Consider the following 23,518-nt stretch of genomic DNA (forward strand, 5'->3'; position numbering starts at 1 on the left):
AATTAAAAATAAATTTTAAAATTTTAAATTTTGAAATTTAAAATTTTATGTTGAAATTTAAAATTTAGAAATTGATACATCTTCGGGAGCCCAAAATGGTGGAATTTTTTTTCTTTGGTTAAAGTGGATTGTAAGTTTACTCCATTTTTTAGAATATAGTATAACTATACTCCATCATTTTTTTTTCTTCCAAACGCTTCATAAAATTATTTTCCTATCAGCGTAGCATAGTTTAACTATGCTACGTTTTTAGAGGTATCCAAACGGGCCTAAGTGCCTACTGGTATTGCACAATTTACAAAGCTATCCTCGTTGACTCAAAAATATCTGTAACAAATGATTAAATGTATAAATAAATACTATATGAGTTACAAAATTCTACGTAACACATTTACTACCATGTCAATGAAAAGCCCACTAAATATAATTATAGGGTTAACTGCATACAGGTCTATATAAATATAATAAATTGTAAATTTATTTCTACAAATTTTAATTTTTATATATTATTATTGCAACAGTTCTAATATTTTCAAATATATTTCTGCCATTATAATCCATTAAAAAAATTTAGTTAATCATAAGTTAAATACTTCACCGTGATTAGTTAATAAGATAAATTAATCTTTTTATCTCTTTTAAATTAACAGCTAGAATTTTTAAAAAAATAGATAGTGCTTTAACGATAACAAATTAGAGAAATATATTTCAAAATATTATACTTTTTGCAAGAACAATATATAAAAGTTGAATTTATAGAAATATAGTTATAATTTATTATAAAATTGACACACAAACAGTGCCAGCTGTCGCCTAGTCACTCGTGTTTCACCTCTTTCCGACAAAAAAAAAAAAAAAATCTAGTGGAAGCACTACGAGATAATATAAAAAAATATTAATTTTTAAATGTAAAAAGCTAAAATATTAATTAAAAAAATAAAAAAAAGGGCTATTGGATGGCATGAGTTTCGCCGAACAGGTGCGGATCCGCAACGGTGGTTTCTCGTGAGTCTCGTGCCAAAATGGCACGTGCAAGAATAGATTTTGGGGGACATTTACGGGTATACTTATATTCCACCTATTTTGCTCATCTAGCCGTTCTCCTCAAAAGCGGCTCCAAAAGGTACCAAGAAACTTCCCCTGCTCCCACTACTACAAACCCTGATTTATCCAAACAAGGATTAGCGGAGTCGGATTCGTCGTCTAGGGTTTACGCTCGTCAACGCCAACGAATGCTCGCCGCCGGGGTGATGAGTCGCACGGCGAACGCCGGCGCCGGGATCCCCTCAGGCCATCGCCGGAGCTGGTGGCCGCGGGGGATGGAGCGCTTCAAGCTAGGGTTTCACGCTCCGAGCTCGGCGCACCCCCCGAGGACGCGGGCGCGGTGGGCGGGGTGCTTCGGGGCGGCGGCGGCGGCGGCGGCGGCAACGTCGTCGTCGGCGACGGCGACGGCGGTGGCGGCGCCGAGGGCGAAGCAGGTGGAGGTGGAAGAGTCGCGCGGTGGCGGGGAGGACATATGGAGCGCGGCGGCGGAGGTGGAGCGGGGAGGGTTCCCGGAGCACCTCATCATCATGGTCAATGGCTTGGTGGGGAGGTAGCGATCGTTCTCTCCTCGGATTGTGGTGTTGTTGTAGCATTATTACGATTTTTGATAAAGAGATACCAATATGTTCTTTACTATGGTGGATTACAGTGCAGAGGATTGGAGATTTGCTGCGGAGCAGTTTGTGAAGAGGCTTCCGAATAAAGTAATCGTGCATCGTGAGTTTACTCTCCCCATATCCTTTCAAATGGAAAGGTCCAATACTTCGACTTGGCATTGAGAAATAGATTAATTGCACAATTTGAGCTGGAAATTTGTGAATCCCCAATAGCCCAACTTAGCAACACTACAAATTCAATGTGGGATTGTTTTGGTTGGGATAAAAGGCGCTGAGTTAGCAGTTTGTTTATCATTGTTTATTAGCATGTTTGAGGTGATTATTGTTTAGTAGTTTGCATTTAGTTTGTCCATCAATATGGTAATTCATTGTTATGTTTCAGCTTGTAGTTTGAACTAGCAATTAGGTGTATTTTGGAAGTGCTTCAGTGTAGAGGAAATTAGAAGAAGAAATTAGAAGAACATTGGGGGAAAAGGTGTTGCATGAGGCATTGATTTGATATTTATTTGCTAATGTCGTTGGATATAAATATTGCTCACTAGCATTGGGATCAAATATTTTGTCTTTTACTAACTTTTGTGTGTATTTTTACTAAAACCTTTTTATATGGTTACCTGGTTGCATCTAAACCCTGTCAGATCCTCATTCATTGTTATAGTAGATTACATGACCCACGTGCTGCTGCTATAAAGATGCTAATGTCTGTGGCCTTTCTGAAAGGGAATGCATCCGCATAAATGAGTTGAAAAGGATTTTGTCAACATATTTTTGCTTTTGTAGGTTTGCTGTCCCAGAATGAGTCAATTGTCAATTAATTTGGATAAATGAATGGCAAAGCATCTATTGTCCCACTGTATAATTAAACTCATGAGTTTGTGGTACCATTAAGCCGCGCCATGCTATTTCCCTTTTTATCTTGTTGGTCTCAAGTCTTATATGCTTATATGACCTTCTTAAGCAGGCAGTGAGTGCAATTCTTCTAGACTGACATTTGATGGGGTTGATATGATGGGTGAGAGGCTGGCTCAAGAGGTAATTGTTTTGAATAGCTTTTTTTTATTTTTTTCTCTGAAGGTCTCCACATTACAACTTTTGTCCTGATCGGATGAGTGATGAGATTATTGTTTAGCCTCTTTTTTGATTTTATATTTGTAGTGATTCTAATTTCATGATGCGAATGTATGTTTGATCTGTTGTTACAGGTTCGATCAGTTATTGAGCAAAGAAGAGGTGTGCAGAAGATCTCATTTGTGGCCCACTCATTGGGAGGCTTGGTAGCCAGATATGCTGTAGGAAGGCTTTATGAACCTATCGGCAAAAGAGAATCTCCTCCTCGTCCCGACAAGCATTTAGATGAAGATAAGTGTTTGGAAGGTCGAATAGCTGGCTTGATACCTATGAATTTTATAACATTTGCATCGCCTCATCTTGGCTCAAGGGGGAATAAGCAGGTAAGGCTGGTGCTTTTTTTTTTAAAAAAAAATTATTCATTACGTTGTTTTGTTCGATATTTTGAATTAACTTGTGTCAGATTGGGGCCATTCTAGTTGTAAATAGAAAGGTAAGTGTTATAAATATGTAAAATTTGACAATCGATCTGTTAAACAAAAGTATAACTAGGATTAATCAACATCAGTAGCCACTAGATTTTTCTACCCTGCAATTTCCTTTGCACTGTTTAAGGATGTTTCTTTTACTAAGAAGGTCATAATGTGTACGCAAATGCAATTGTAAATTTGTAATTAATATATCATTACTCATTTGTTGAACTCGTAGAATTAACAACCGTCACTTTGCCGAGCTATAGATCTGGAGAGCCACAGTAGTAATCACAGACTCTCTTGTATTGTTGATTTTTTTCCTCCATTGTTTTCTTTTTGTTGGACAAGGATGATTCTGTGAACACTTTCTATTTCTTGCTCTATATTATTTGCAGATAACCCAGTTACCTTTTTTTTTCCCCTGTTCATAAGGGTTATTTGGCATTCTTCATAGGCTACCATTGCCTTGTTTTTAGTTATTTGCATGTCTTGTTCCTCCAGCTTCCGTTTCTTTGTGGTCTTCCTTTCTTGGAGCAAAGGGCATTGGAAACTGCACATTTAATAGTTGGGAGAACAGGAAATCATCTATTTCTCACAGATAGTGATGGTGGGAGGCCGCCGCTACTCGTTCGAATGGTTGATGACTGTGATGATATAAAGTTTAGGTTGAATTTTCTTTTGGTTTCTTTTCCCTAGTTCTGCTGCCAGTTTTCTGCTCAGAAGTTTTATGTCTTTTATCTGTAACAAATGAGGCTCGTTACTTTGGTTCATTTATGCAGGTCAGCCTTGCGCTCTTTCAAGCGCCGTGTTGCCTATGCAAATGCAAATTTTGATCGTATCCTGTTGTTGTTCCTTCTTTTATAATACTTTTGGATACACTATATCATTGCACTTTTAGACCTTACAATTAGTTAGACCATTTTCCTTTAACTGGCTAAAGATATGGTGGGATGGAGAACGTCATCAATCCGGCGTCAACATGAATTACCAAAAGTATGTATAATCATAGCTCTTCTGATCTGTTTTGGGCACTGATATAATTTTGTTCTGAATTCCTTTTTCTTATCCTCATTAATTGTGGACTTTTCTTTATCTATTTCACAAGCATCGACTTCTTGTACATGATGAGAAGTATCCGCACATTGTTCACGTTGATAAAGGAAATGCAGAGAACAATCACAAAGTACTTGCGGATGTCAGAGCTCAAACACATGACCTAGAAGGTAATATCGAACAGTTTGGTGTGTAATTTATTTTTATTCATTCAAGAGAGATCCTGCAATTGCTTCTAAAGAATCATTATTATATGAATGATACCTTTTACAGAAATGGTGGGGGGTAGTCGGCAATTAAGTTAGTGACATGTTAGACGAGGTCTTTCTGATAGTTTCTTAAGTTCGATGGGCAACTAGGTTTGGTCTTCTTTTACAATCCTGCTGTCAAACAGCTAGAACTTGGTTCAAAACAGCTTTTTAGAATCCCTTTTCTATATTTAACCGCCCTTAAATACCTTGCTGAATTCTAGTAGATAAACAGAACCACGTGTAATAGCTGAGACATGTATTTATTTGTTAGCCATCTTCTGTCTTTTGTGTGTGTAGAAACAATATATCAAGTGTTATGTTTTAGTATCCATTGCTGTTATCTAGCCCCCAATATGTGATTGGAACTGCATTATTGCCACAGCATATCTTTTCCCCTGAGATATTTTTTCTAAGGAACTTAAGCATTTAAGAAGCGTTGTATCAAATCACAACTGAGAGTGAGATCATCAATATTGTTTCTCCTGAGCTCTATTGGCAGGTTTAACAAATTGTCTTTTTTTCCCCCTCCTACTAAATCCAGAGGTGATGATTAGAGGTCTTACACAAGTATCTTGGGAACGTGTAGATGTAAGCTTCGAAAAAAGTAGGCAAAGATACGTTGCCCATAATACCATCCAGGTAAGTGTTTTGTTACTAATTTTATGCATTGTGTGAGCTGACATGTTCAAGGTCTGGATAGTTGATATTTGTTGTTTATTTGTTCTTGTGTTGTATATATCATTCAAGAAGTTTATGCTTGTTCTTGATATATCTTATCTATCATAACATCTTTATCTATCATAACATCTTGTTATTTAGCTAACTAGCTGGTCATATTTTCTTATACAAGTTCAAACTAGTAATACATGTTTCCCCTTTATTTCCGTTTAGAAGTGTTTCTCCTCAAACATAATGAACTCGTTCACCAGGTCTAAGTTTTTCTTTGATGTAGTCCAGTGTGAATTTGGATTTTCGAATGAAAGTAGGCCATCCTGCTTTGACGAGCACTTCTTAAATTAGAAGTGTATATCGACCGAACAAAAAGAAGATTAAATCAGTAACTTGCATATTGTTGAGGAGTATGTTAAGCACTTGTCCCTTTGCAACGACAGAGAGAGTGACTGTCATAATGAACCTTCTCTATATTGAATGTTCTCTTATCGCCTATCTTCGCCAAGAACAATATTATGGGTTGGCAAGATTTAAGATTGACACGGAAGGTCTTAACACGCGAGCCTTATAGGGAAACCATGCCTAATCTTTATCATCCGATGAACAATCCCATCTTAAAAATTTCGTATATTTCACTGATGCTTTTCCCTCTCATGGTGAATGTAAATACTGTGGCACCTACTAGCCGTAAAAACACATTACATTGTGGCATATGCTTTTGACACTAACACATAATTCACATTTAGAGCACCCGACTTATGAATTTTCTCCAGTGCCCTTGGTTGATACTTCTACGGACTCATTAAGAAAGTTTTCAGGTCAAGAGCTACTGGTTGAATTCCGACGGAACGGATGTGATCTGCCATATGATCGACAATTTTCTCATTTGATCCAGTGATTAATTTTGCAAACCTCATAAGGTGTTTAGGGTTTCTGGATCCCACCATTGTCGCGGATTAATGAATGTAAATTGATAGATGCTATATTGTCCAATTTTGTGTGTAAGTAAACATGTTGTACAATATTTTGATCCAATTGTAAATTACAATCATTTTCTGAGACAGGTAATTGTGCATTTTCAGATATATCTGGTGATCTCATCTAAATTTTCGGGCTCGAAACATTCTTGTTTCAGTCGGTATACTTGGTGTTAATTAGCTAACAGTTTCATTCTCTGAATGTTTTTATTGGCTGAGTTCCTGAAAAATTATAAGATTATGTAAATTTACCCAATCTTATAAGCGGTCCTTCCTCAAGTTAATTAATTTTCTTCTTTTATTTTGATAATAGAGGTAAGGTTGTGTTGTGAATAAGTGAATAATGTTTCTCAACATGCTTTTATTTATTTATTTATCTATTTATTTATTTATTTTACATTGTCTCTACGTTTCGTACTTGAGAAACTCCTGATGATTTTGTATATCAAAACCCGAAGTCGAGAGTTTGAGCCTGAATTTGAATCTCTGGGTAAAGTTTCAGGTCATTATTAAACCATTGAAACTTAGATAAGTATCAAAACCATGAACCTTGTGATGTTAAAAGTATCCTTCAAAAGAAATCCTCCTCAGATTTAGCCATGCCTTAGATTCCAATGGTTCTCATATCTTCCACCCCTTAAATAGAAGAGTGATTGGTGGCCACTAATAAAGGGTTGGCTTATTAAAGAGAGGGGGAGGGAATAAGAGGGGCCTACTCCTCTTCCTCTCAAGAGGTGCATGCTTGCTTGTGAGGGAAAAAAAATTAAAAGAAAAAGAAAAGTTAAATAGGAGAGAGAGGAAGAGGAAGAGTAGGGGTTTTATAGTTTGAGATCAAACTTAAAATTTTATTTTTTTTTATTTTTTTTTTTTTGATAAAGAATGGGGAAGTATAATCCAGATGTGAAGGAGGGGGAGGTAGGATTTCCCTTGGTGGCACTAGCCATTGATAAAGACAAAGGAAGCCAAAATGCCTTGAAATGGGCTATTGATAACCTTCTCTCAAAGGGCCAAACTCTTGTCCTTGTCCATGTCAACACAAAGGTCTCATCATGTAAATGTCTCTCTCTTTCTCTCTCTTTCTCTTTGAGTAGGGGCAGTTCTGGTTGCGAGACCGTCAAGTACACCGTCCATCAAGTGAATCGCGTGAATTTTAAAGCAATGCGGATGGTAAATTTGATGGTCTTGCAGTAGAGACTTCCGATTTGTTTGTAGAGCTGAGCTACTGATTGACATTGTTTGATGATGGTTCTTCATTTGTTATTTGATGTTGATTTCTTATGCAGTTAGGAGCCAAGAAGATCCTGGTGGATTTAAACAACCGACCGACCCTCACACAAAGGAAATCTACCTTCCCTTTCGCTGTTACTGCACACGTAAAGATGTGGGTCTCACTGATCCCTCCTCTCACTCTTTTACTGTTATAAGTTACAATTTGAGAACACGCAATTACGCTAGTTTTAGGCCATCTCTTGCCAACAATTTCCTTCCTTTTGCCTTGCGATTTCGTTTGTATTACATAGGTGCTCTAAGATTGGTATTGTAGATTCATAGTTTCCTGTTAAGGACCTTTCTATCAGCCTCGATAAAGTTTGAACTTGGTTCAGGTTTTGATCTACACCGGTGTGCTCTAAATGTGTTTGGATCGGAATTTTGATCTAAACTCGACAAAAAGCCGATTAGATTTGGCCTCGAGTTTAGTCTAGAATCTGATCCAAACTGACAGAAAGTTTCATATGGAACATCAAGATAGCGACCGTAGGACACAAGTTTTCTGTATATACCTTCAAATTCCAGGTCCAAGTAATGATCTAAACATTTTTGCTATCTTTTTTTTTTTTTCTCACAGATACATTGCAAGGATGTGGTTCTAGAAGACACCGACATCGCAAAAGCCATAATCGAATTCGCTGCTCATGCTGCAATCGAAAAGCTCGTCGTTGGTGCACCATCGAAGGGGGGATTCATCAGGTACTGATCTTCCAACTTATGAGCCTAACCATACCACAATCAACATCTTAATATAGTAAATTTTCTCTCAGAAGATTCAAGAACACAGACATCCCCACACATATATCCAAAGGTGCACCAGATTTCTGCACTGTGTACGTAATCTCAAAATCGAAGGTGTTCTCCGTACGGAATGCGGTTCGTCCCGCTCCAGCCGTCTCCCCACTGCGAGCTCAAATCCAGCCCCAGCCCACTCCCCAACCCAACCTTACCATCCAAAACATGAGAGCCCCCAAAGGTGAGTTTCTTTCTAGTACTCAAAAGTATCATCCGACGAAGTTCTATAATGGCTTTTATGCTCTAATGCCAGGTGATTCTGCTTGCAACACTCCACTCCTTCAGCAAAAAGAATCAATCAAGTAAGTTGCATGTAATCCTCATTGCGCAAGATGTGATCCATATGTCTTAAGACTATTTCTAGCCATTTTTCTATCAGATCGATCTTTTGAGCAATACGACAATAGAGGCGAGCCTAAAATTCCTTAATTTTGTGAGTTCATGAGTTTGTTCTCTACAACTCAGTCCAAAGGACTAACTAATGCATTGGTTAGCTTACTTGGCTTATTATCCATTTGTCGCATTGAGAACAAGCAGCATGCTACTTATTGGAACAGGTCACCATTTACAAGGGGACTGCGAGGCTCGACGGCAAAGTCGTATGCAGACTTTGCGTTTATGGATTCTTCCTCCGACATATCATTCGTCAGCTCAGGAAGGCCAAGTGTTGATCGCTATCAATATCCTCCAAGGTTGTCCAGCGGATCGGAAGGGCTCGACCGTAGCTTTGAGACGGTCCGAACGCCACAGACGTCGGTGGATTCGTACTCGACGAGGAACGACTTCTCTTCGTTCTCGCAGAGCAGCGGCGGAAGTTCGTGGTCCTCGCAGGCATTTGTAAGTTAATTTATATAAAGAGGTCTACAGACACAATCTTGAATACTAACCTGATGTCAGATGAAAGCGAACATTCGGACGGATTCAAGTGGAATCCAACCCACACTACAACCATAATTCTCTGTAAAAGTTGCAGAGTTGTTTTACCATGCTAATGCACTAAAGTTATCTCATGAGAGCTCTTGTAGGAGGATGTGGAATCAGAGATGAGGAGGCTGAGGCTACAGCTAAAGCAAACAATGGATATGTACAGTACAGCATGCAAAGAAGCTCTCATAGCCAAACAAAAGGTAGAAAAAACAATTCCTCTGGCGATCTCAACTCGACGGTTCACTCTGTTAACCATTATGTAAAGTATTTAAAGTTTTCAGAAACAAAAATCACACCTTTTGAAATAGACTAATACAAATCGAACAATCTTTCCAGTGTCATTAATCTTCTCGATATACGCATTGAAGGATGCTATCTAAACAAATGGCGTCAAAAGATCGCGAATTTCAGTTGTCAGAAGCTGCAAATACTTCAGATAATGCTGAATCTTGTTAACCTTTCCTTTTTGGCGCAGGCGATGGAGCTTCATAGATGGAAGGTGGGAGAAGAGCAAAGATTGGAAGAAGCTCGGGTTGCTGAGGGAACTGCTCTAGCACTGGCAGAGAAGGAGAAAGCCAAGTGTAAAGCAGCCATAGAAGCAGCAGAAGCCTCTCAGAGGATTGCGGAGCTAGAAGCGCAGAAACGGATCAATGCAGAGATGAATGCAATAAAAGAAGCCGAGGAGAACGAGAGAGCCTTCGACGCCTTTAAGCACACGGTGCGGTATCGCAAATATACGATTGAGGAGATCGAATTGGCAACGGACTACTTCTCTGAGGACCGAAAGATCGGCGAGGGCGGCTACGGGCCGGTGTTCAAGTGTTATTTGGATCACACGCCGGTTGCTGTGAAAGTTCTACGGCCCGACGCGGCTCAAGGGAGAGCCCAGTTTCAGCAGGAGGTGAGAGAACTGCGACAAAAGTTGCGAAATTTCGAATGCCAAATCTTCGTAGCGCATAAGTTATCACTGAATAAGTTATTCTGACGTGCTAAAATTTGCAGGTGGAGATACTGAGCTGCATCCGGCACCCGAACATGGTGCTCCTCCTCGGGGCCTGCCCGGAGTACGGCTGCCTTGTCTATGAGAACATGTTGAACGGCAGCCTCGAGGACCGCCTGTTCCGCTACCGCGGCAGCAGCAGTCCAGCAGGCCCTCCCCCTCCGCCTCTCCTCTGGCCGCACCGGTTCCGCATTGCTGCGGAGGTCGCGACGGCGCTGCTGTTCCTCCACCAGACGAAGCCGGAGCCGCTCGTCCACCGCGACCTCAAGCCCGCCAACGTGCTGCTCGACCGCCACCTTGTGTCGAAGATCGGCGACGTCGGGCTCGCGCGCCTCGTCCCCCCTCCCGTGGCCGACGCCGTCACGCAATACCGCATCACCGCGGCCGCCGGCACATTCTGCTACATCGACCCAGAGTACCAGCAGACCGGAATGCTCGGCGTGAAGTCGGACGTCTACTCGCTGGGGATCATGATACTGCAAATCCTCACGGCGAAGCCGCCGATGGGGCTGGCGCACCACGTGGAGCGGGCGATGGAGGAGGGGAGGTTCGCGGAGGTGCTGGACGCGGCGGCGGGGGAGTGGCCAGTGGACGAGGCGCGGAGGATGGCCGAGGTGGGGCTGCGGTGCGCGGAGCTGAGGCGGAAGGACCGGCCCGATCTTGCCACCGTCGTGCTGCCGGAGCTCGACAGGCTGCGGGCTGTCGCCGAGGAGAGCATGCCGCAGTACGGCGGGATGGCCGCCGGCAGCAGCGCGCATAGCTCACCCCTTCACAGTCAGGTTTCACAGGTAAGTTGGTTGGGAGCAAACAGAACTTACCGGGGACGGTTGCCCACGTGAGACTCTGTGATCTGCCGTTCACGTTGTCTTAAGATTAACGCTTACAACGCGACAAACGACGGATCATCCAGTCTCACGTTGAGCCAGATGTGAAAGACACACTAACAAATTACTGTATGAAGATTTTATTTTAACCACGTATCTCACTTTTTCCTTTTATTACTGCTTACGTAGCTAACATAAAATTACAATATCTTAAATTAAAGATTTTACTTAAAATGAGATACATGTTTGGCTAAATCACCATCCATTACAAAGAGAAATGTATTAAAAACTCTGGTGATGATTTATTTTTCTATTTATATCTGACTCTTTTGTTTTTTTGTTTCCTTTTCAGTATGTGATGAGTGACCCCCTACTAAACCAATCTGGATATAGCTCAAGAACCCACTCAAGTGGATCATCAATAGCAGGAAGGAGATCTGATGTTATGTAAGGGGAAATTAAAGATGCTCAAACCACAGTATTTGTTGGTAAAGCATTCTAAGATCTACACAATTTTCCCTTTCAATAGAGAACTGTTAAAACATGAGCCCAAAGAATATAAAAAATCTTTGTTGGTTCATGCATGTTTGTATCATCATTAGTGCATGATAGGGGGGATCTTCACCCTATGGTTTTTTCCAGGTCAAAGTGTTGTTTCATCTCCCACTAGAGAGAGATGGTGATCCATTAGTGGTAGATGTTAGCTAAAGTTCTGCTGCAGAAAAAGGCAAGGCTCCTTCTATGTTTTCCACTTACGAAAGGATGTATCGAACATCGATTAAATTTGACCAGATTCAATGGAAATGACTTATTGATATCATTGTCTATATATGTTATGGTTAATTCATCTATGCCCGTGTGTTTTTGTCTCTAAGTTCGTCGGCTAAAGAACCACGAGAGAAAGGAAACTTCTACTAGGATTACTCGACCGCAAAATAAATAATAAAGATTAGAAACCTAATTGTAACAATCGAACGGTTGGGAACCCGTGATGCAATTGACGACTAGAAATCACAGTGTAACGTCTGCAAAGCGTGATTTGATTGACACGAGCTAGAGCGAGTTTATTTTAGCTCAAATTTGGCTTGAAATTAATTTCGAGTCTAAATTTAGGCTCAAACTTGGTTTGAAATTAATTCGAGCCGAGCTCGAGCGAGCCTAACTTCGAGTCGAGCGAGCTCGAGCCCTAAACGAGCCGCTTGAAATTCTTAACATCGAACAATTTATAGTTTAATTTTTATAAAACATTATCTAAAATTTGATACAAAAAAAGGTCTAATAGTTCAACATACAAAATGAATGCATGAAGTACGATATTATAATATTAAAAAAAATTAGGAAAAGCGATTCTGCGAGTAAGTGAAAAAGAGAGAGAGCACTTAGAGCAGATTTTTGCTGGTTTGGTTTTGTGGGCTCAATAATCTAAATTCTATATACATATAATTAAAATACATAATATCTATTATTTTATATAATTAAAATATGTATTATATATAATTATATATAGAGAGAGAGTTCAGCTACTATACTTTTATGAGTATAAACTCTTTTATACACATAAGTTTTCGACTGTTAGATCTATTCTTTTGACCATTTTCATCCGTTAAATTATACTATTCAATCAACCACCCACTCAATCCTAGGGGACCACTATCATCCTAATCGCACATCTAACGGCTGAAAATTTATAAGTATAAAGAGGTCTATACTCTATAGTAGTCCTAGCCTATATATATATAGAAATAGGTTACTATACTATTAATAGTACCAACCGCTTGCTATTAAATTTTCGGCCCTTGGATGAAGGAATGTGCAGTCAGGATGATAATAGCCCCCTAAGGTTAAGTGGGTGGCTAGTTGAATAATATGATCTAACGGATGAAAATGGCCAATGGGGTAGATCTAACGGCAAAAAACTCGATAGCACCAAACGGTTGATACTATCGATAGTATAGTAGCCACTCTCTCTCTCTCTCTCTCTCTCTCTCTATATATATATATTGAGTATATTGAGCTTTTCGAGCCTAGTTTGAGCGAGCCCAGCAATACTCAAGCTCGATTTGAAATTAATTTCGAGCCTAAATTTAGGCTCAAGCCTGGCTTGAAATTAATTTGAGCCGAGCTCGAGCGAGCCGAATATTGAGCCGAACGTGAGTCAAACACGAGCCAGCTCGCTCATTTGCGTGCCCTAGTTAGGCGTTATTTTAGTATGATTGGTGTAGTCCCTTTTCCTTTGATGGGGAAAAAGGCAAATTGGTTAGTTTTTTCAAAAAAGAACCAATTATATGCTGCTTCGACGAAGCAGGTGATTAGAAGAGGATTAAAACGTTGGTTCAAATATATCTTCACATGAAACTTGTTATCTTCTTTTATTTCTTTCTTTCTTTCTTTCTTTCTTTAAAGAACTCCTCAAGGTGGTGTGGACAAGACGAGAACAATCATGTTTTTATTTGGACTAAGTTGAAGAAGAGCCAAAAGCGAAGGTTGGATAGAGAGAGGGGAAGGTGTTGAGAAGGAGAGCGTGTTGACGAGCCACACCCACCACAAAATGACACAAACAAACCCCTCTCTCGCATTTATTGAACTACTCAGGAGAGTTGTTAGTCAAACAGTTTCTACATGCCCCAGTCAATTTTCTACATTAAAAGATAAGCTTAAAAATGTATGGACACGAAGACCCAATTACAGGTGACAAAGAAACAGGTCCCTTCAGCTTTTCCTTTTCCAGTGAATTACCAATTCTGCGTCAATTAAAAAAAAAAAAAAATTTAAGCCGGTACTGTGCTTATACGTTGCAATACTGACCCATCGACAACAACTGAAAGGATTATCTGATACCGCACAACGGAAAGAAACAGATCCCTTCAGCTTTTTCTTTTCTATTGAATTAGCAATTCTATGTATCTGTAAAAGTATTTTAAAATTTAAGTCAGTACTATACTTAGACGTGGCAGTACTGGCTCATCGACAACAAGCGGAAGGATTATCTGATACAGCGTAACACTATGTTATTATTGTACAGATGATATACAGCAGGCTTAGATCATGTTAATCATAGGAATGACAACTGCTGCATCATGCATGCAATCACTCTCCCATGAATGCTAAAAGCAAATAAATAATGATTCTGCTGCTGTCTCATGACTATCTCTGATGGGAACAGATCTCCCATGGTAGGTTGCATGATGCTTTTGATGGCTTCATGTACTATGACAACTCACTCAGCAACACAGATGAGATATTCACAATGTACCCTATTAATGCTTATCTTCCAAACCATTATTATTATTATTATTATTATTTTTGTTTCTTTCTTTTTTATATGTCAGGCATGCAAAGACCCACCTTTCAGACTAATGGCATATAATTACAAATAACCAAGTCCTGGGTTTTACAACAGTAGTATTTAACAAACATAATCTGTAATCTGAATCTTCTGACGTAAAACATTTCGACCCTCGAGCATAAGTTTTGATTTGTAGCCTTAGCTTGTGTTATAATAAAAAGTTGTTAGTGCTTATTCGAACAGCTCTAGCTCTAGACTGCACCATTATTGCCGAGGATATAATGGGGGCCAAACAAGTCCATTAGTCTTTACCCCACTGGCCCTTGGTTCCACTTGAAAACTGACCTGTATGTAGGGTACAAATTGTCATACTTGAGAGCTCTTATCCATTCATCAAATAAAGCATCATCAATGTTGCAGAACATATGACAGGGGTTCCAGGACTTAACACCGCAGCAATCCTTCGACAACTTTTACGAAATTTAGATTCTCAAAGAGCGCGAATCGTAAAACAAAATCTAGGCATCGGATTAAATTGGGCATGAAAATCCCAAAGCAGATTTTAAGCAGCAAAGATCTCAAACATGTCAAAATAGGGGAGTATTATTTATAATGCAAACTAACTAGAAACAAGGAGGGGGTGCTGTACCTATGATCTAATAATCCTCACTACAAGTGTCATCAGTTCCAATGTCAGAGCTGCCCCATCCTAGATTTGTTCATGAACAGTGGATCAACCTGCTTACCTAATGAAGCTCAAAAGAGAAGCCTCAATAACTTCCCTGTTTTGGATCCTTTACACTATGCCCACACACACACACATACTCATCAATGCCAGGTCCTTTTTTTTTTTTTATTTGCAGGGGCACATCAGATTCTTTGGCTATGTATTCATTCATACACTCAATCTCTAATGCCCAACCCTCTGACATATGATACAGTGCCCTCCACTCTTACCCTAATATTGTACAACTCTCTCTCTTTCTCTCTCTCTCTCTCTCTCTCTCTCTCTCTCTCCTATCACATGCATCCCATTAATGGATGTTGGGCTCTCCCTCTTTCTGTGTATCAGCCTCAACCTCTGATGTAAATTATCCAATTCCATGCATATGTCCCTCTCCAGTGAGGACAGGTTTTCTTCTCCCAATGTACCATGCCACAAACAAAACCCCACAACACCAAAATCTAAAACCAATCTATCTATACGGCCACCAGAACCCAAAGCCAGAGCACATGAAAATAGTAGCAGCAAAAATCACTATAACAAAAGAAATGAAGAAATCGAAAAAAGATCTTCTTTTTATTTTGTTTTTTAAAGAAAAAAACAGAGGGGGGTTTGGTTCCTGATTTCAATGTAATCGCACAGCAATTACAGAGCAATACTGCTGCTGCTGCTGCTGCTGCTGCTGCAGTAGTAGCAGCTCTAGTCTTACTATGTATGCAAAATTCGATCCAAACAAAAAAGAAAAAAAATCGATAGAATGATCATCAGGAACTCAAAAAGAGCAAAAAGATGAGATTGTGCGCACTCACCTTTCTCGATCGGGGGAAAAGGGGCACAAAATTAGGGCGAATTTGAGAACGACGACGAGCGCGACGATCACGGCGTTAACAACAGCGGCGGAGAGAGGAGGATTGTATCGTATTGGATTGTATCGTACCCCGAAGCCAATCAATGCACACGAAAATAGCACCAAAAATTACCACGAGAATAAAAAGAACCCAAAAAAGAAAAAAGAAAAGAATTTAAGGGGTAATTTGATTCCGATTTCAATCTAATCGCATCGCAATTACAGAACACTACTTGATCATCATCATCATCATCATCTTCTTCTCCTTCTTCTTCCTCTACTCCTCTAACCACCCCAAATAAACACCAAAAAAAAACAAAAAATCCCCAATCTCTACATCTATCGATATCGTTATCTTCTTCATATCACCGAGGAGGAGGTACGGGAGGAGGAGGTACGGGAGGAGGAGGTACGGGAGGAGGTACGGGAGGAGGAGGAGGAGGAGTTAAAACGGGACTTAGGCTCGTTCGAGGCATCTTCTTCTGCCTTCTTCCTTCTTCCTCTTCTTTCCACACAAAGCGTACTTACTAGCTAGCTAGCTAGCTAGCTAGAGAAACAAACAAGGTTAAAGGAAAAAAAAAAAACTAAAAAAAAAAAAAAAAAAAAAAAAAAAACTCAAGAAGCAAAAGAAAGCAGCCTCACACCTACGCTAACTTGAGATCACCAACTGAACTTNCGACGAAGGCGCGGAACTCGGGGGAGGCGGCGGGGGGCGCCTGGGGGGGTTCGTTGTAGCAGATGGCGCACATGAGGGCGGCCCAGTCGCCGTGGCGGCCGAGGCGGTCGCCGAAGGGGAAGCGGCCGAGGTAGAACTCGAGGACGCTGACGCCGAAGCTCCAGATGTCGCCGGCGTAGCCGTCGTAGGCGCCGCCGCGGGAGAGGTCGGTGTTGATGCGCTCGGGGCTCATGTAGGCGATGGTGCCGACGGAGGAGTTGCAGGGGTCCATGGTCTGGGCGAGGATGCGCGACACCCCGAAGTCGGCGATCTTGACGACGCGGCGGGCGGCGTCGGTGAGGAGGTTGGAGGGCTTGATGTCGCGGTGGACGATGCGCAGGCGGTGGAGGTAGGCCAGCCCGCGCAGCACCTGCGCCGCCAGCGACGACAGCTGCTGCTCCGACCCCACGCGCCGCGACTCCAGGCTGCCGCCGGACATGTACTCCAGCAGCACCTGGATCTCGCCCGCGTGGTCGTACAGCCCCAGGCACCGCACCACGTGCGGGTGGTCCGCCCGCCGCAGGATCTCCACCTCCCGGCAGATCTGCCGCCGCACCGCCTCCTCGTGGTTCCCGTATATCACCTTCAGCGCGTACTCCTGCCCCGTCGGCCGGTGCCGCACCAGCCACACCGTCCCCCCGTTCCCGCTCCCGATGCGCCGCACCCGCTCCACCTCCCCCAGCGGCGGCGGCGGCGGCGGCGTCGGCGTCCCCGTCCCCGTCCCCGCCGAGAACAAGGACGGCGCCGTGACGGAGGACGCGGGGGCCGAGAAGGGGGGCGGGGGCGGGAGGGGGAGCGGCACGGCCAGCGACGAGAGGTCGCGCTGCGGGAGGGGGAGGGTCAGGTCGGGCCGGGCCCGGCGCCGGTGGTGGTGCGGGGAATCTCGGGGGCTGCCGCCTCCGCCTCCGCCTCCGCCGCCGCCGGCGCGGGGGCCGGCCCGGGGATCGGGGGCCGGACCGCGGCGCATCGAATTTGAATCTAAATTTGATTGGATTTCTCGGCTTTGGTTTCGATTCTTGAACGGAGAATTCGACGACGAACACGGAGCAAAACTAGTAGTTGGATGGGAATTGCGACCGAGTATCACAAATTCACAACAAGAGAGAGAGAGAGAGAGAGAGAGAGAGAGAGAGAGAGAGAGAGGAAGGAGAGATTGGGGATTGGGGATTGAGAGGGGAGAGAGAGAGAGAGAGAGAATGGATTATATAATGGAGGGTGGGGAGAGGGGAAGGGAGTAGTGAGTTGTAACTTGTAAGCCGGGGTAAAGTGGGGCTTCATTGATTGGTTTCCTCCATTTTCACCAAATATTGTTATACTAAAATTTCCATTAATTACATACCATTCTCTATGGTACCTTCTATGGTAACCTTCGGTTCAGGTATAAATAAGAACTAACTATTATAAGGATAGACCGACCATCCCTAGAGCAAATAACAAAGGATTTGAAGATTGGTACCCGAGACCCAAGTTCGAATCCTAGTTGATTCACATTTCTAGCTAAGTTTATTTCTAAATGAAATAAACGAAGCGGGTAGCGTGTTATCTATCTCTCTCAAAAAAAAAAAACTATTATAAGGATAGATACAAATATGAGAATAAGAAAAATAACGTTTGGATCAAAATTGGATTGTTTCCGAAAATAAGAAAAATAACGTTTGGATAGATAATATGGAATAAGAAAAATAATGGGTAATTTTATTTTCTATTAGTGGGGATAGTTATACCTGGTTATTATACGTAACCGAGAACTATTATTTTCGGATAAAATAATAGCATTTCGGTATAAAAGGGATAAGGGATTATCCCTATCCCTATCCTCTATCCAAACGGTGCCTATGAATGTAGATATATTTCTTAAAAAAGTTCAGTAATATTCATATTTGTTTCTCTTATTTATTACCATTAGAGCACGCAAAATATAAACAAAATAGTATTTTTGTCATTATAAATATGCTCCTTCAGAAACTCCAATTGTTAAAATCATATAGAAATATTTTTTAAAAAAATTTCAATGATTATTTTCTTTATTTCTGCCATCACAAACAATATAAGAGGGGTTAAAAAAAATTAATTCACCTTATTCGCTAACAAATTAAAAAGTTAGATAATAAGATTAAAGTTTGGAAATGTTGGATAATCAAACCCAAATAGTCCATAATTTAGATCAGTTTCGTAAAGTTTAAACATATTTTATGTAAATGTTAGTTGTACTCCGGAAAGTTGGGTCTAAATCTTATGCATAATTCATCCAACTTTTGACACTTTTAATAAATTTTTAACATTAAAAAAATAAAAATGGAATAAGATTAATGCGGAAAAAATAAATTTTAGATAAAAAAAATATTAATTTATACCTATTTTTTATGTACATATATAAAATATTGCTCTCGACGCAGAGTTAGGATGGTGGAGAGTGTGATTTTAGGCTTTTGATGGTGAGGAAAAAATATTTTTATAATAGTTTGCCATATAATATATATTTAAAAGTAATTGTATTATGTCATGTGATATATGAAAACTGTAATAAAAGGTCAGTAAAATATATAAAATATATCTGTATTGTAAATTATTTTGATTCAGCTATCTAATTTTTTAAAATTTTAATTTTAATACTCAATATTATGATTAATTTGTTTGATTTATGTTATTCGGTGGCTTTTTATATACAAAATTTAAGCTAATTATTTACTTCAATAAATTTATAGTTATATACATTGCGTAAGCTATGCTAATTAACTCAGCAATGATAAAATGATGCATTCAAATTATAAAATTTAAGAATAGTTAATTGGTGCAAATCAAGTAAGTTAAAATATTAGGTACTAAAATAAACTTTTTTAAATGGTAGATAATCAGATCAAAATGATTAATTATTAAAGTAACCTTATGCTGAAGTGATGTTTAGAAAAATTTTGTTCCTATATGTTTTGGGCAATATGAAAACCCTTGATAATATATTGCTATTTTTACATAGAATAATGGGGACAAAGAAACCATTAAAAGAAGTGGTGACCAAAAAAAAAAAAAAAAAAAAAAACCCACCAAAAGTGGTGGTTATTTTAGTTACAAGTTTGATTGCCTAGATCCAATTTTAGTTGTAAGTTTTAAGACCAACAAAATCCAGTGTTTCCCTCTTTTAGTTATTTAGTTATAAGTTGCTATATTAAGTACACTTCCTTAGCTTGTTTACTATGTTAAAAAATTCAGGGTTTCCCTTATTTTAGTCATAAGTTGTTAGTTTAGTTACACATCCTTGTCTTATTTAGTAGGATAAAAATTTGTGTTTCAACCACTACGATCACGGTTAAGTCGCCAGAGAACAGTGCTTAAATTATTCGGGTATAATTCGAACTCAGAATCTACTGCTTTAATATTATATACAAAATTAATATATAATATATAAGCTGTGAAAGAATAATATTTTATATGCGACAATGACGAGCTTGAACATCAACTATTGTATTTAAATTATCTTACGCTAACAATCTCTTTTTTTATATGCAAGAATCCAACTTGTGTTTTCTATCTCAGGTATTTTTTATTGGATCGTTAATGCTAATCATGAATTTCAAAAACTCGAAACAATTAATTCACTTAAAGTATATAAATACTCATTTAAAGCATACAAACACATCGTCCACATATCTTGATGGTGATTCGGCTCAATCCGGTGTTCTACGGCTTCGAACACGACTCGGTCCAACCAATCGTCCCGCCATTTCGAACGTTATTCGGCCTAATCTGACGCCCTACCATGTGGTAGGATCGATGCTGACACCTTTAAGCTAATAATAATAACTTTAATTACTAGAAAATTATAACAATGCCAATCCAAACACCACTTTATGCTCTTAATTATATAGCATATGGAAAATTTGTTTTAGGAATTGGTTAAGGAAAGGATGAGGACACGAGGGTTGTGAATCTATTAAAAAGTGAGCCTATATATCTCTGTAGAACTTTGCTTTAACTCAACCATATGATATGTAACTTTGCTTTAATTCAACCATATAATATGTAACGCTGATGTAAATGTCAACATCGAGTTGATGCATATAAAATGCATGTTGCACAAATTAAAATAGGTTAGAAGCCATTAGGGGAAAGAAACTAGTGCATGCGTAAAACTCCATCAGAATTCGACGCTAAAATTTAGCATCTGGCGTATATTCGTATCATAAATTTATATTCGAAAAAAATATGAAATAATTTTTTCAAAAAGTGTAATTTACCCAAATGCAAAAAAATATATTGTAAAATTCTTTTTTTTTTTAAGTCCTATTACGTGATCTAATGTTTATTACATGTATAGAGTACCAATTCATTACTAGTAATATAGTAAACTCTTTGATTCATTTGTCTACAAAAAAGAATTGAAAGTAAATACAAATTAGAAAATTATTTCTAGACTTTAAAATTTTAATTTATTTTAGTCGGCTTGTTGCAGACGAAATATTAGACAATTTTTGTGAGCGAAATATATTTTTTAAAACCAATAAAATATTTGCATAAATAAAATTTTTCTTGTCACAGTTGTTTTGCATATTGCTATATTAAAAAAAAAAAACTATATATATAATAAACTTTTATCTTCTTTAATTTCATTATATATTTTCTATTTATTAAATGCTCGAAAATATCTTTTATGTGATCGTATTAATTTAGCATATCATTATACAACTGTTATGAATAATGCATAGATCCGAATAAGTACGTACGTTTTTATTGCACACTTTATTTCTCCCTTTTCCGTGGTAGTAATAAAAACCATGGTGTACACAAAAAATTTATGTATCCAAAATAACCCTTCTCAAAAAAATTAGAGCCGGGCTACTATACTCTTATGAATACGATCGCCCTCGTATTTATAAGTTATTTTTAATGATGGAGCTTCAGAATCGATGATCCACACCGTTAAATATTATCTAGCGCATTTAAAACTTCTAAAAATCAAATTTTATAATTTTTCGACATCATTTACCTTATGATCAAAATGTCACAAAATTAACAATTTTTAACGACTGGTACAGAATATTTGCTAGTTTAACGATACAAAAGAATCAGGATCGGTTGAATTTTTTATAAAAAATTTTATTCACTACATAGATAAAGATCAATAACTCCGATCTGAAATTGAAGCATCCAATCATCTATTTTTAAGACGTCGTCCGATTTTGACCGTTCATTTTATACCCACTTGATGAATTTTATTATGATTTCGAAAAATTACGAAATTTATTTTCTAAAAGTTTCAAATACTCGATATCATATTTAACGGAGTGGATCGTCGATTCGTAAGCTCCATCATTGAAAACAACTTATGAGTACGAATGACTCTATACTCATAAGAGTACAGTAGCCCTAGCCGGAAAATTTATAAATTCTTAATTTTTTTTTATTATTAGATCCGTAAATTTTTTCAGTTGATGGACATATTTTTCTTAAATATATTATTACTCGGTTTAGAAAATCCATAGTGCGGCCACAAAATATTCCCTTGTTGTGGTACATCATTAATTATTATTTTTATGCACAAAGGTGTACATGTATGTGATAATTAGCCTTATTAATTGTCCATTAAATGAACAAAAAGTATTGTAATTATTTCAAGGATTTAAAAATAAGAATTACTTGTCACTTATTATTGTTTTACATATGTAAGGTCATAATAATATCGATTAATTGCATTTAATACTAAGGAGAATTATAGAAGCACAAGGCCATATGTGTCCCTTCACCCTTGTAGAGAAATTATTGCATGCACCCGATCTATTATTATATCTCTTATACCGTATCTATCTTTTAATATTTAAAAATAATTATAAGTAAAATTAAAATTTAATTACATAAGTACAAAAGTAAAATCAAAATTTAATGAGATTAGCACAATGTACATCATTTAAAAGATGTATAAAAATAGTCTTAAAAATCAATGGTAAAAGAACAAGCCATTGTTTGATATATATTTGATATAATAAGGTCTCCAAAATTTATTGATTTTGATACTAATTAGGCTTTTAGATATTGTAAAATGCATCCAATGAATTAGATTTTAATTAATGTCAAAATTTTTTCATTGGATTTTAGATACAGTGTATAAAATGTATTTATACATTTGGTGTACGTATATGAAATAAGTTCTTCTCCACTATCATCTCCTTACATTATTATTTTATTGATTTATTTAAGTTATTTTAATATCTTTCTAATTTATTCTATATATATCTTTATAAAATAATTAGATTACTAATAGCTCTTATATTTCTCTTACACTCTTTGTGTTTTTTTAGCTAATTTAATTTAAATTATTAATTATATTTTTTATTATCTTCTATTTATAGTCTTATTAAATTATCTAAATATTAGTGTGTCTCTATAAAATTTTTTTCATACATATATCATAATAAAATTGCTTAATTAAATATCCCTAAAAAGTATATACTTGTTGAATTGTGTTCTAATTAATTGCTTTAACAATGTAATAGCCCTATTATTAACTACGTACTTACACGTACATCATTATTAATTAGTTAACTATTAATGATCTCTTATAAAAATTTTATATTGCACATATACTGATTTAAATTATTTTTTTTTAGATTAATTTAAGAAATTAACTATTTTTATTTAAATTATTTAATTAATAATTAGACTGATAAAATTCTATAAAAGTATAGAAAATCAATTAAATTTTAGAACTTAAAAATTTTATATCTATCCTATCGTGCAAACCCTTCACTAATAATACATTAGGTAAAGTTTTCATGAATTATTTATACTTAATAGCATCTTCACATCGAATAGAATATTACGTCTCTACAACTAAATATTATTAAGTGTAAAATCATATATAAATATATTCTTCTTGTGAAAATGTAAATAACAATAATTATTTAACACGTAATTAACCTTTCCATTATATATGTGGATTTAAAATGTTATAATTTATCTTATATAAATCCGTAAATATAAATAT

The 23,518-nt window shown here is 38.0% G+C and overlaps 3 protein-coding genes and 1 long non-coding RNA gene across 7 annotated transcripts; 2 read left to right on the forward strand and 2 right to left on the reverse strand.

Moving 5' to 3' along the window:
* Positions 1,111 to 6,263, forward strand: LOC109723983 (putative lipase ROG1). Of its 3 annotated transcripts, none has more exons than XM_020252545.1 (10): positions 1,111 to 1,594; positions 1,694 to 1,761; positions 2,623 to 2,693; positions 2,864 to 3,112; positions 3,704 to 3,867; positions 3,982 to 4,037; positions 4,143 to 4,195; positions 4,308 to 4,425; positions 5,006 to 5,145; positions 5,997 to 6,263. In XM_020252545.1, the coding sequence occupies exons 1-10, from the start codon at positions 1,233 to 1,235 to the stop codon at positions 6,066 to 6,068; spliced, it is 1,353 nt and encodes a 450-aa protein (XP_020108134.1). In that variant the 5' UTR covers positions 1,111 to 1,232; the 3' UTR covers positions 6,069 to 6,263. The 3 variants fall into 3 exon arrangements, with proteins under 3 accessions (XP_020108134.1, XP_020108152.1, XP_020108143.1); XM_020252554.1 differs by having other exon boundaries at positions 1,114 to 1,594; positions 5,048 to 5,145; XM_020252563.1 differs by lacking the exon at positions 5,006 to 5,145.
* Positions 6,496 to 11,790, forward strand: LOC109723948 (U-box domain-containing protein 51-like). Of its 2 annotated transcripts, none has more exons than XM_020252498.1 (10): positions 6,496 to 7,206; positions 7,439 to 7,536; positions 8,002 to 8,123; positions 8,198 to 8,400; positions 8,473 to 8,521; positions 8,777 to 9,056; positions 9,245 to 9,346; positions 9,622 to 10,047; positions 10,149 to 10,934; positions 11,323 to 11,790. In XM_020252498.1, the coding sequence occupies exons 1-10, from the start codon at positions 7,035 to 7,037 to the stop codon at positions 11,419 to 11,421; spliced, it is 2,337 nt and encodes a 778-aa protein (XP_020108087.1). In that variant the 5' UTR covers positions 6,496 to 7,034; the 3' UTR covers positions 11,422 to 11,790. The 2 variants fall into 2 exon arrangements, with proteins under 2 accessions (XP_020108087.1, XP_020108079.1); XM_020252490.1 differs by having other exon boundaries at positions 6,497 to 7,206; positions 8,195 to 8,400.
* Positions 14,317 to 16,191, reverse strand: LOC109706591. Its single transcript, XR_002215259.1, has 2 exons — positions 15,790 to 16,191; positions 14,317 to 14,601 (listed from the first exon to the last, which is right to left on the reverse strand). It is a non-coding gene; the product is annotated as an uncharacterized LOC109706591 (long non-coding RNA).
* LOC109706847 (mitogen-activated protein kinase kinase 5-like) lies at positions 16,472 to 17,763 on the reverse strand. Its single transcript, XM_020227859.1, has one exon. The coding sequence runs from the start codon at positions 17,507 to 17,509 to the stop codon at positions 16,472 to 16,474; it is 1,038 nt and encodes a 345-aa protein (XP_020083448.1). The 5' UTR covers positions 17,510 to 17,763.

Source organism: Ananas comosus, linkage group 2 (assembly GCF_001540865.1).
Source record: "Ananas comosus cultivar F153 linkage group 2, ASM154086v1, whole genome shotgun sequence".
Lineage (NCBI taxonomy): Eukaryota > Viridiplantae > Streptophyta > Magnoliopsida > Poales > Bromeliaceae > Ananas > Ananas comosus.

Coding starts and splice junctions, on each gene's coding strand:
- LOC109723948 (XM_020252490.1), top strand. CDS start 7,035: ATGGGGAAGTATAATCCAGATGTGAAGGAGGGGGAGGTAGGATTTCCC. Junction 8,522..8,776: donor CAGCAAAAAGAATCAATCAA/GTAAGTTGCATG, acceptor TTATTGGAACAG/GTCACCATTTACAAGGGGAC. Junction 10,048..10,148: donor GAGCCCAGTTTCAGCAGGAG/GTGAGAGAACTG, acceptor TAAAATTTGCAG/GTGGAGATACTGAGCTGCAT.
- LOC109723983 (XM_020252545.1), top strand. CDS start 1,233: ATGCTCGCCGCCGGGGTGATGAGTCGCACGGCGAACGCCGGCGCCGGG. Junction 3,868..3,981: donor TGTGATGATATAAAGTTTAG/GTTGAATTTTCT, acceptor TCATTTATGCAG/GTCAGCCTTGCGCTCTTTCA. Junction 5,146..5,996: donor TTGCCCATAATACCATCCAG/GTAAGTGTTTTG, acceptor GAAAGTTTTCAG/GTCAAGAGCTACTGGTTGAA.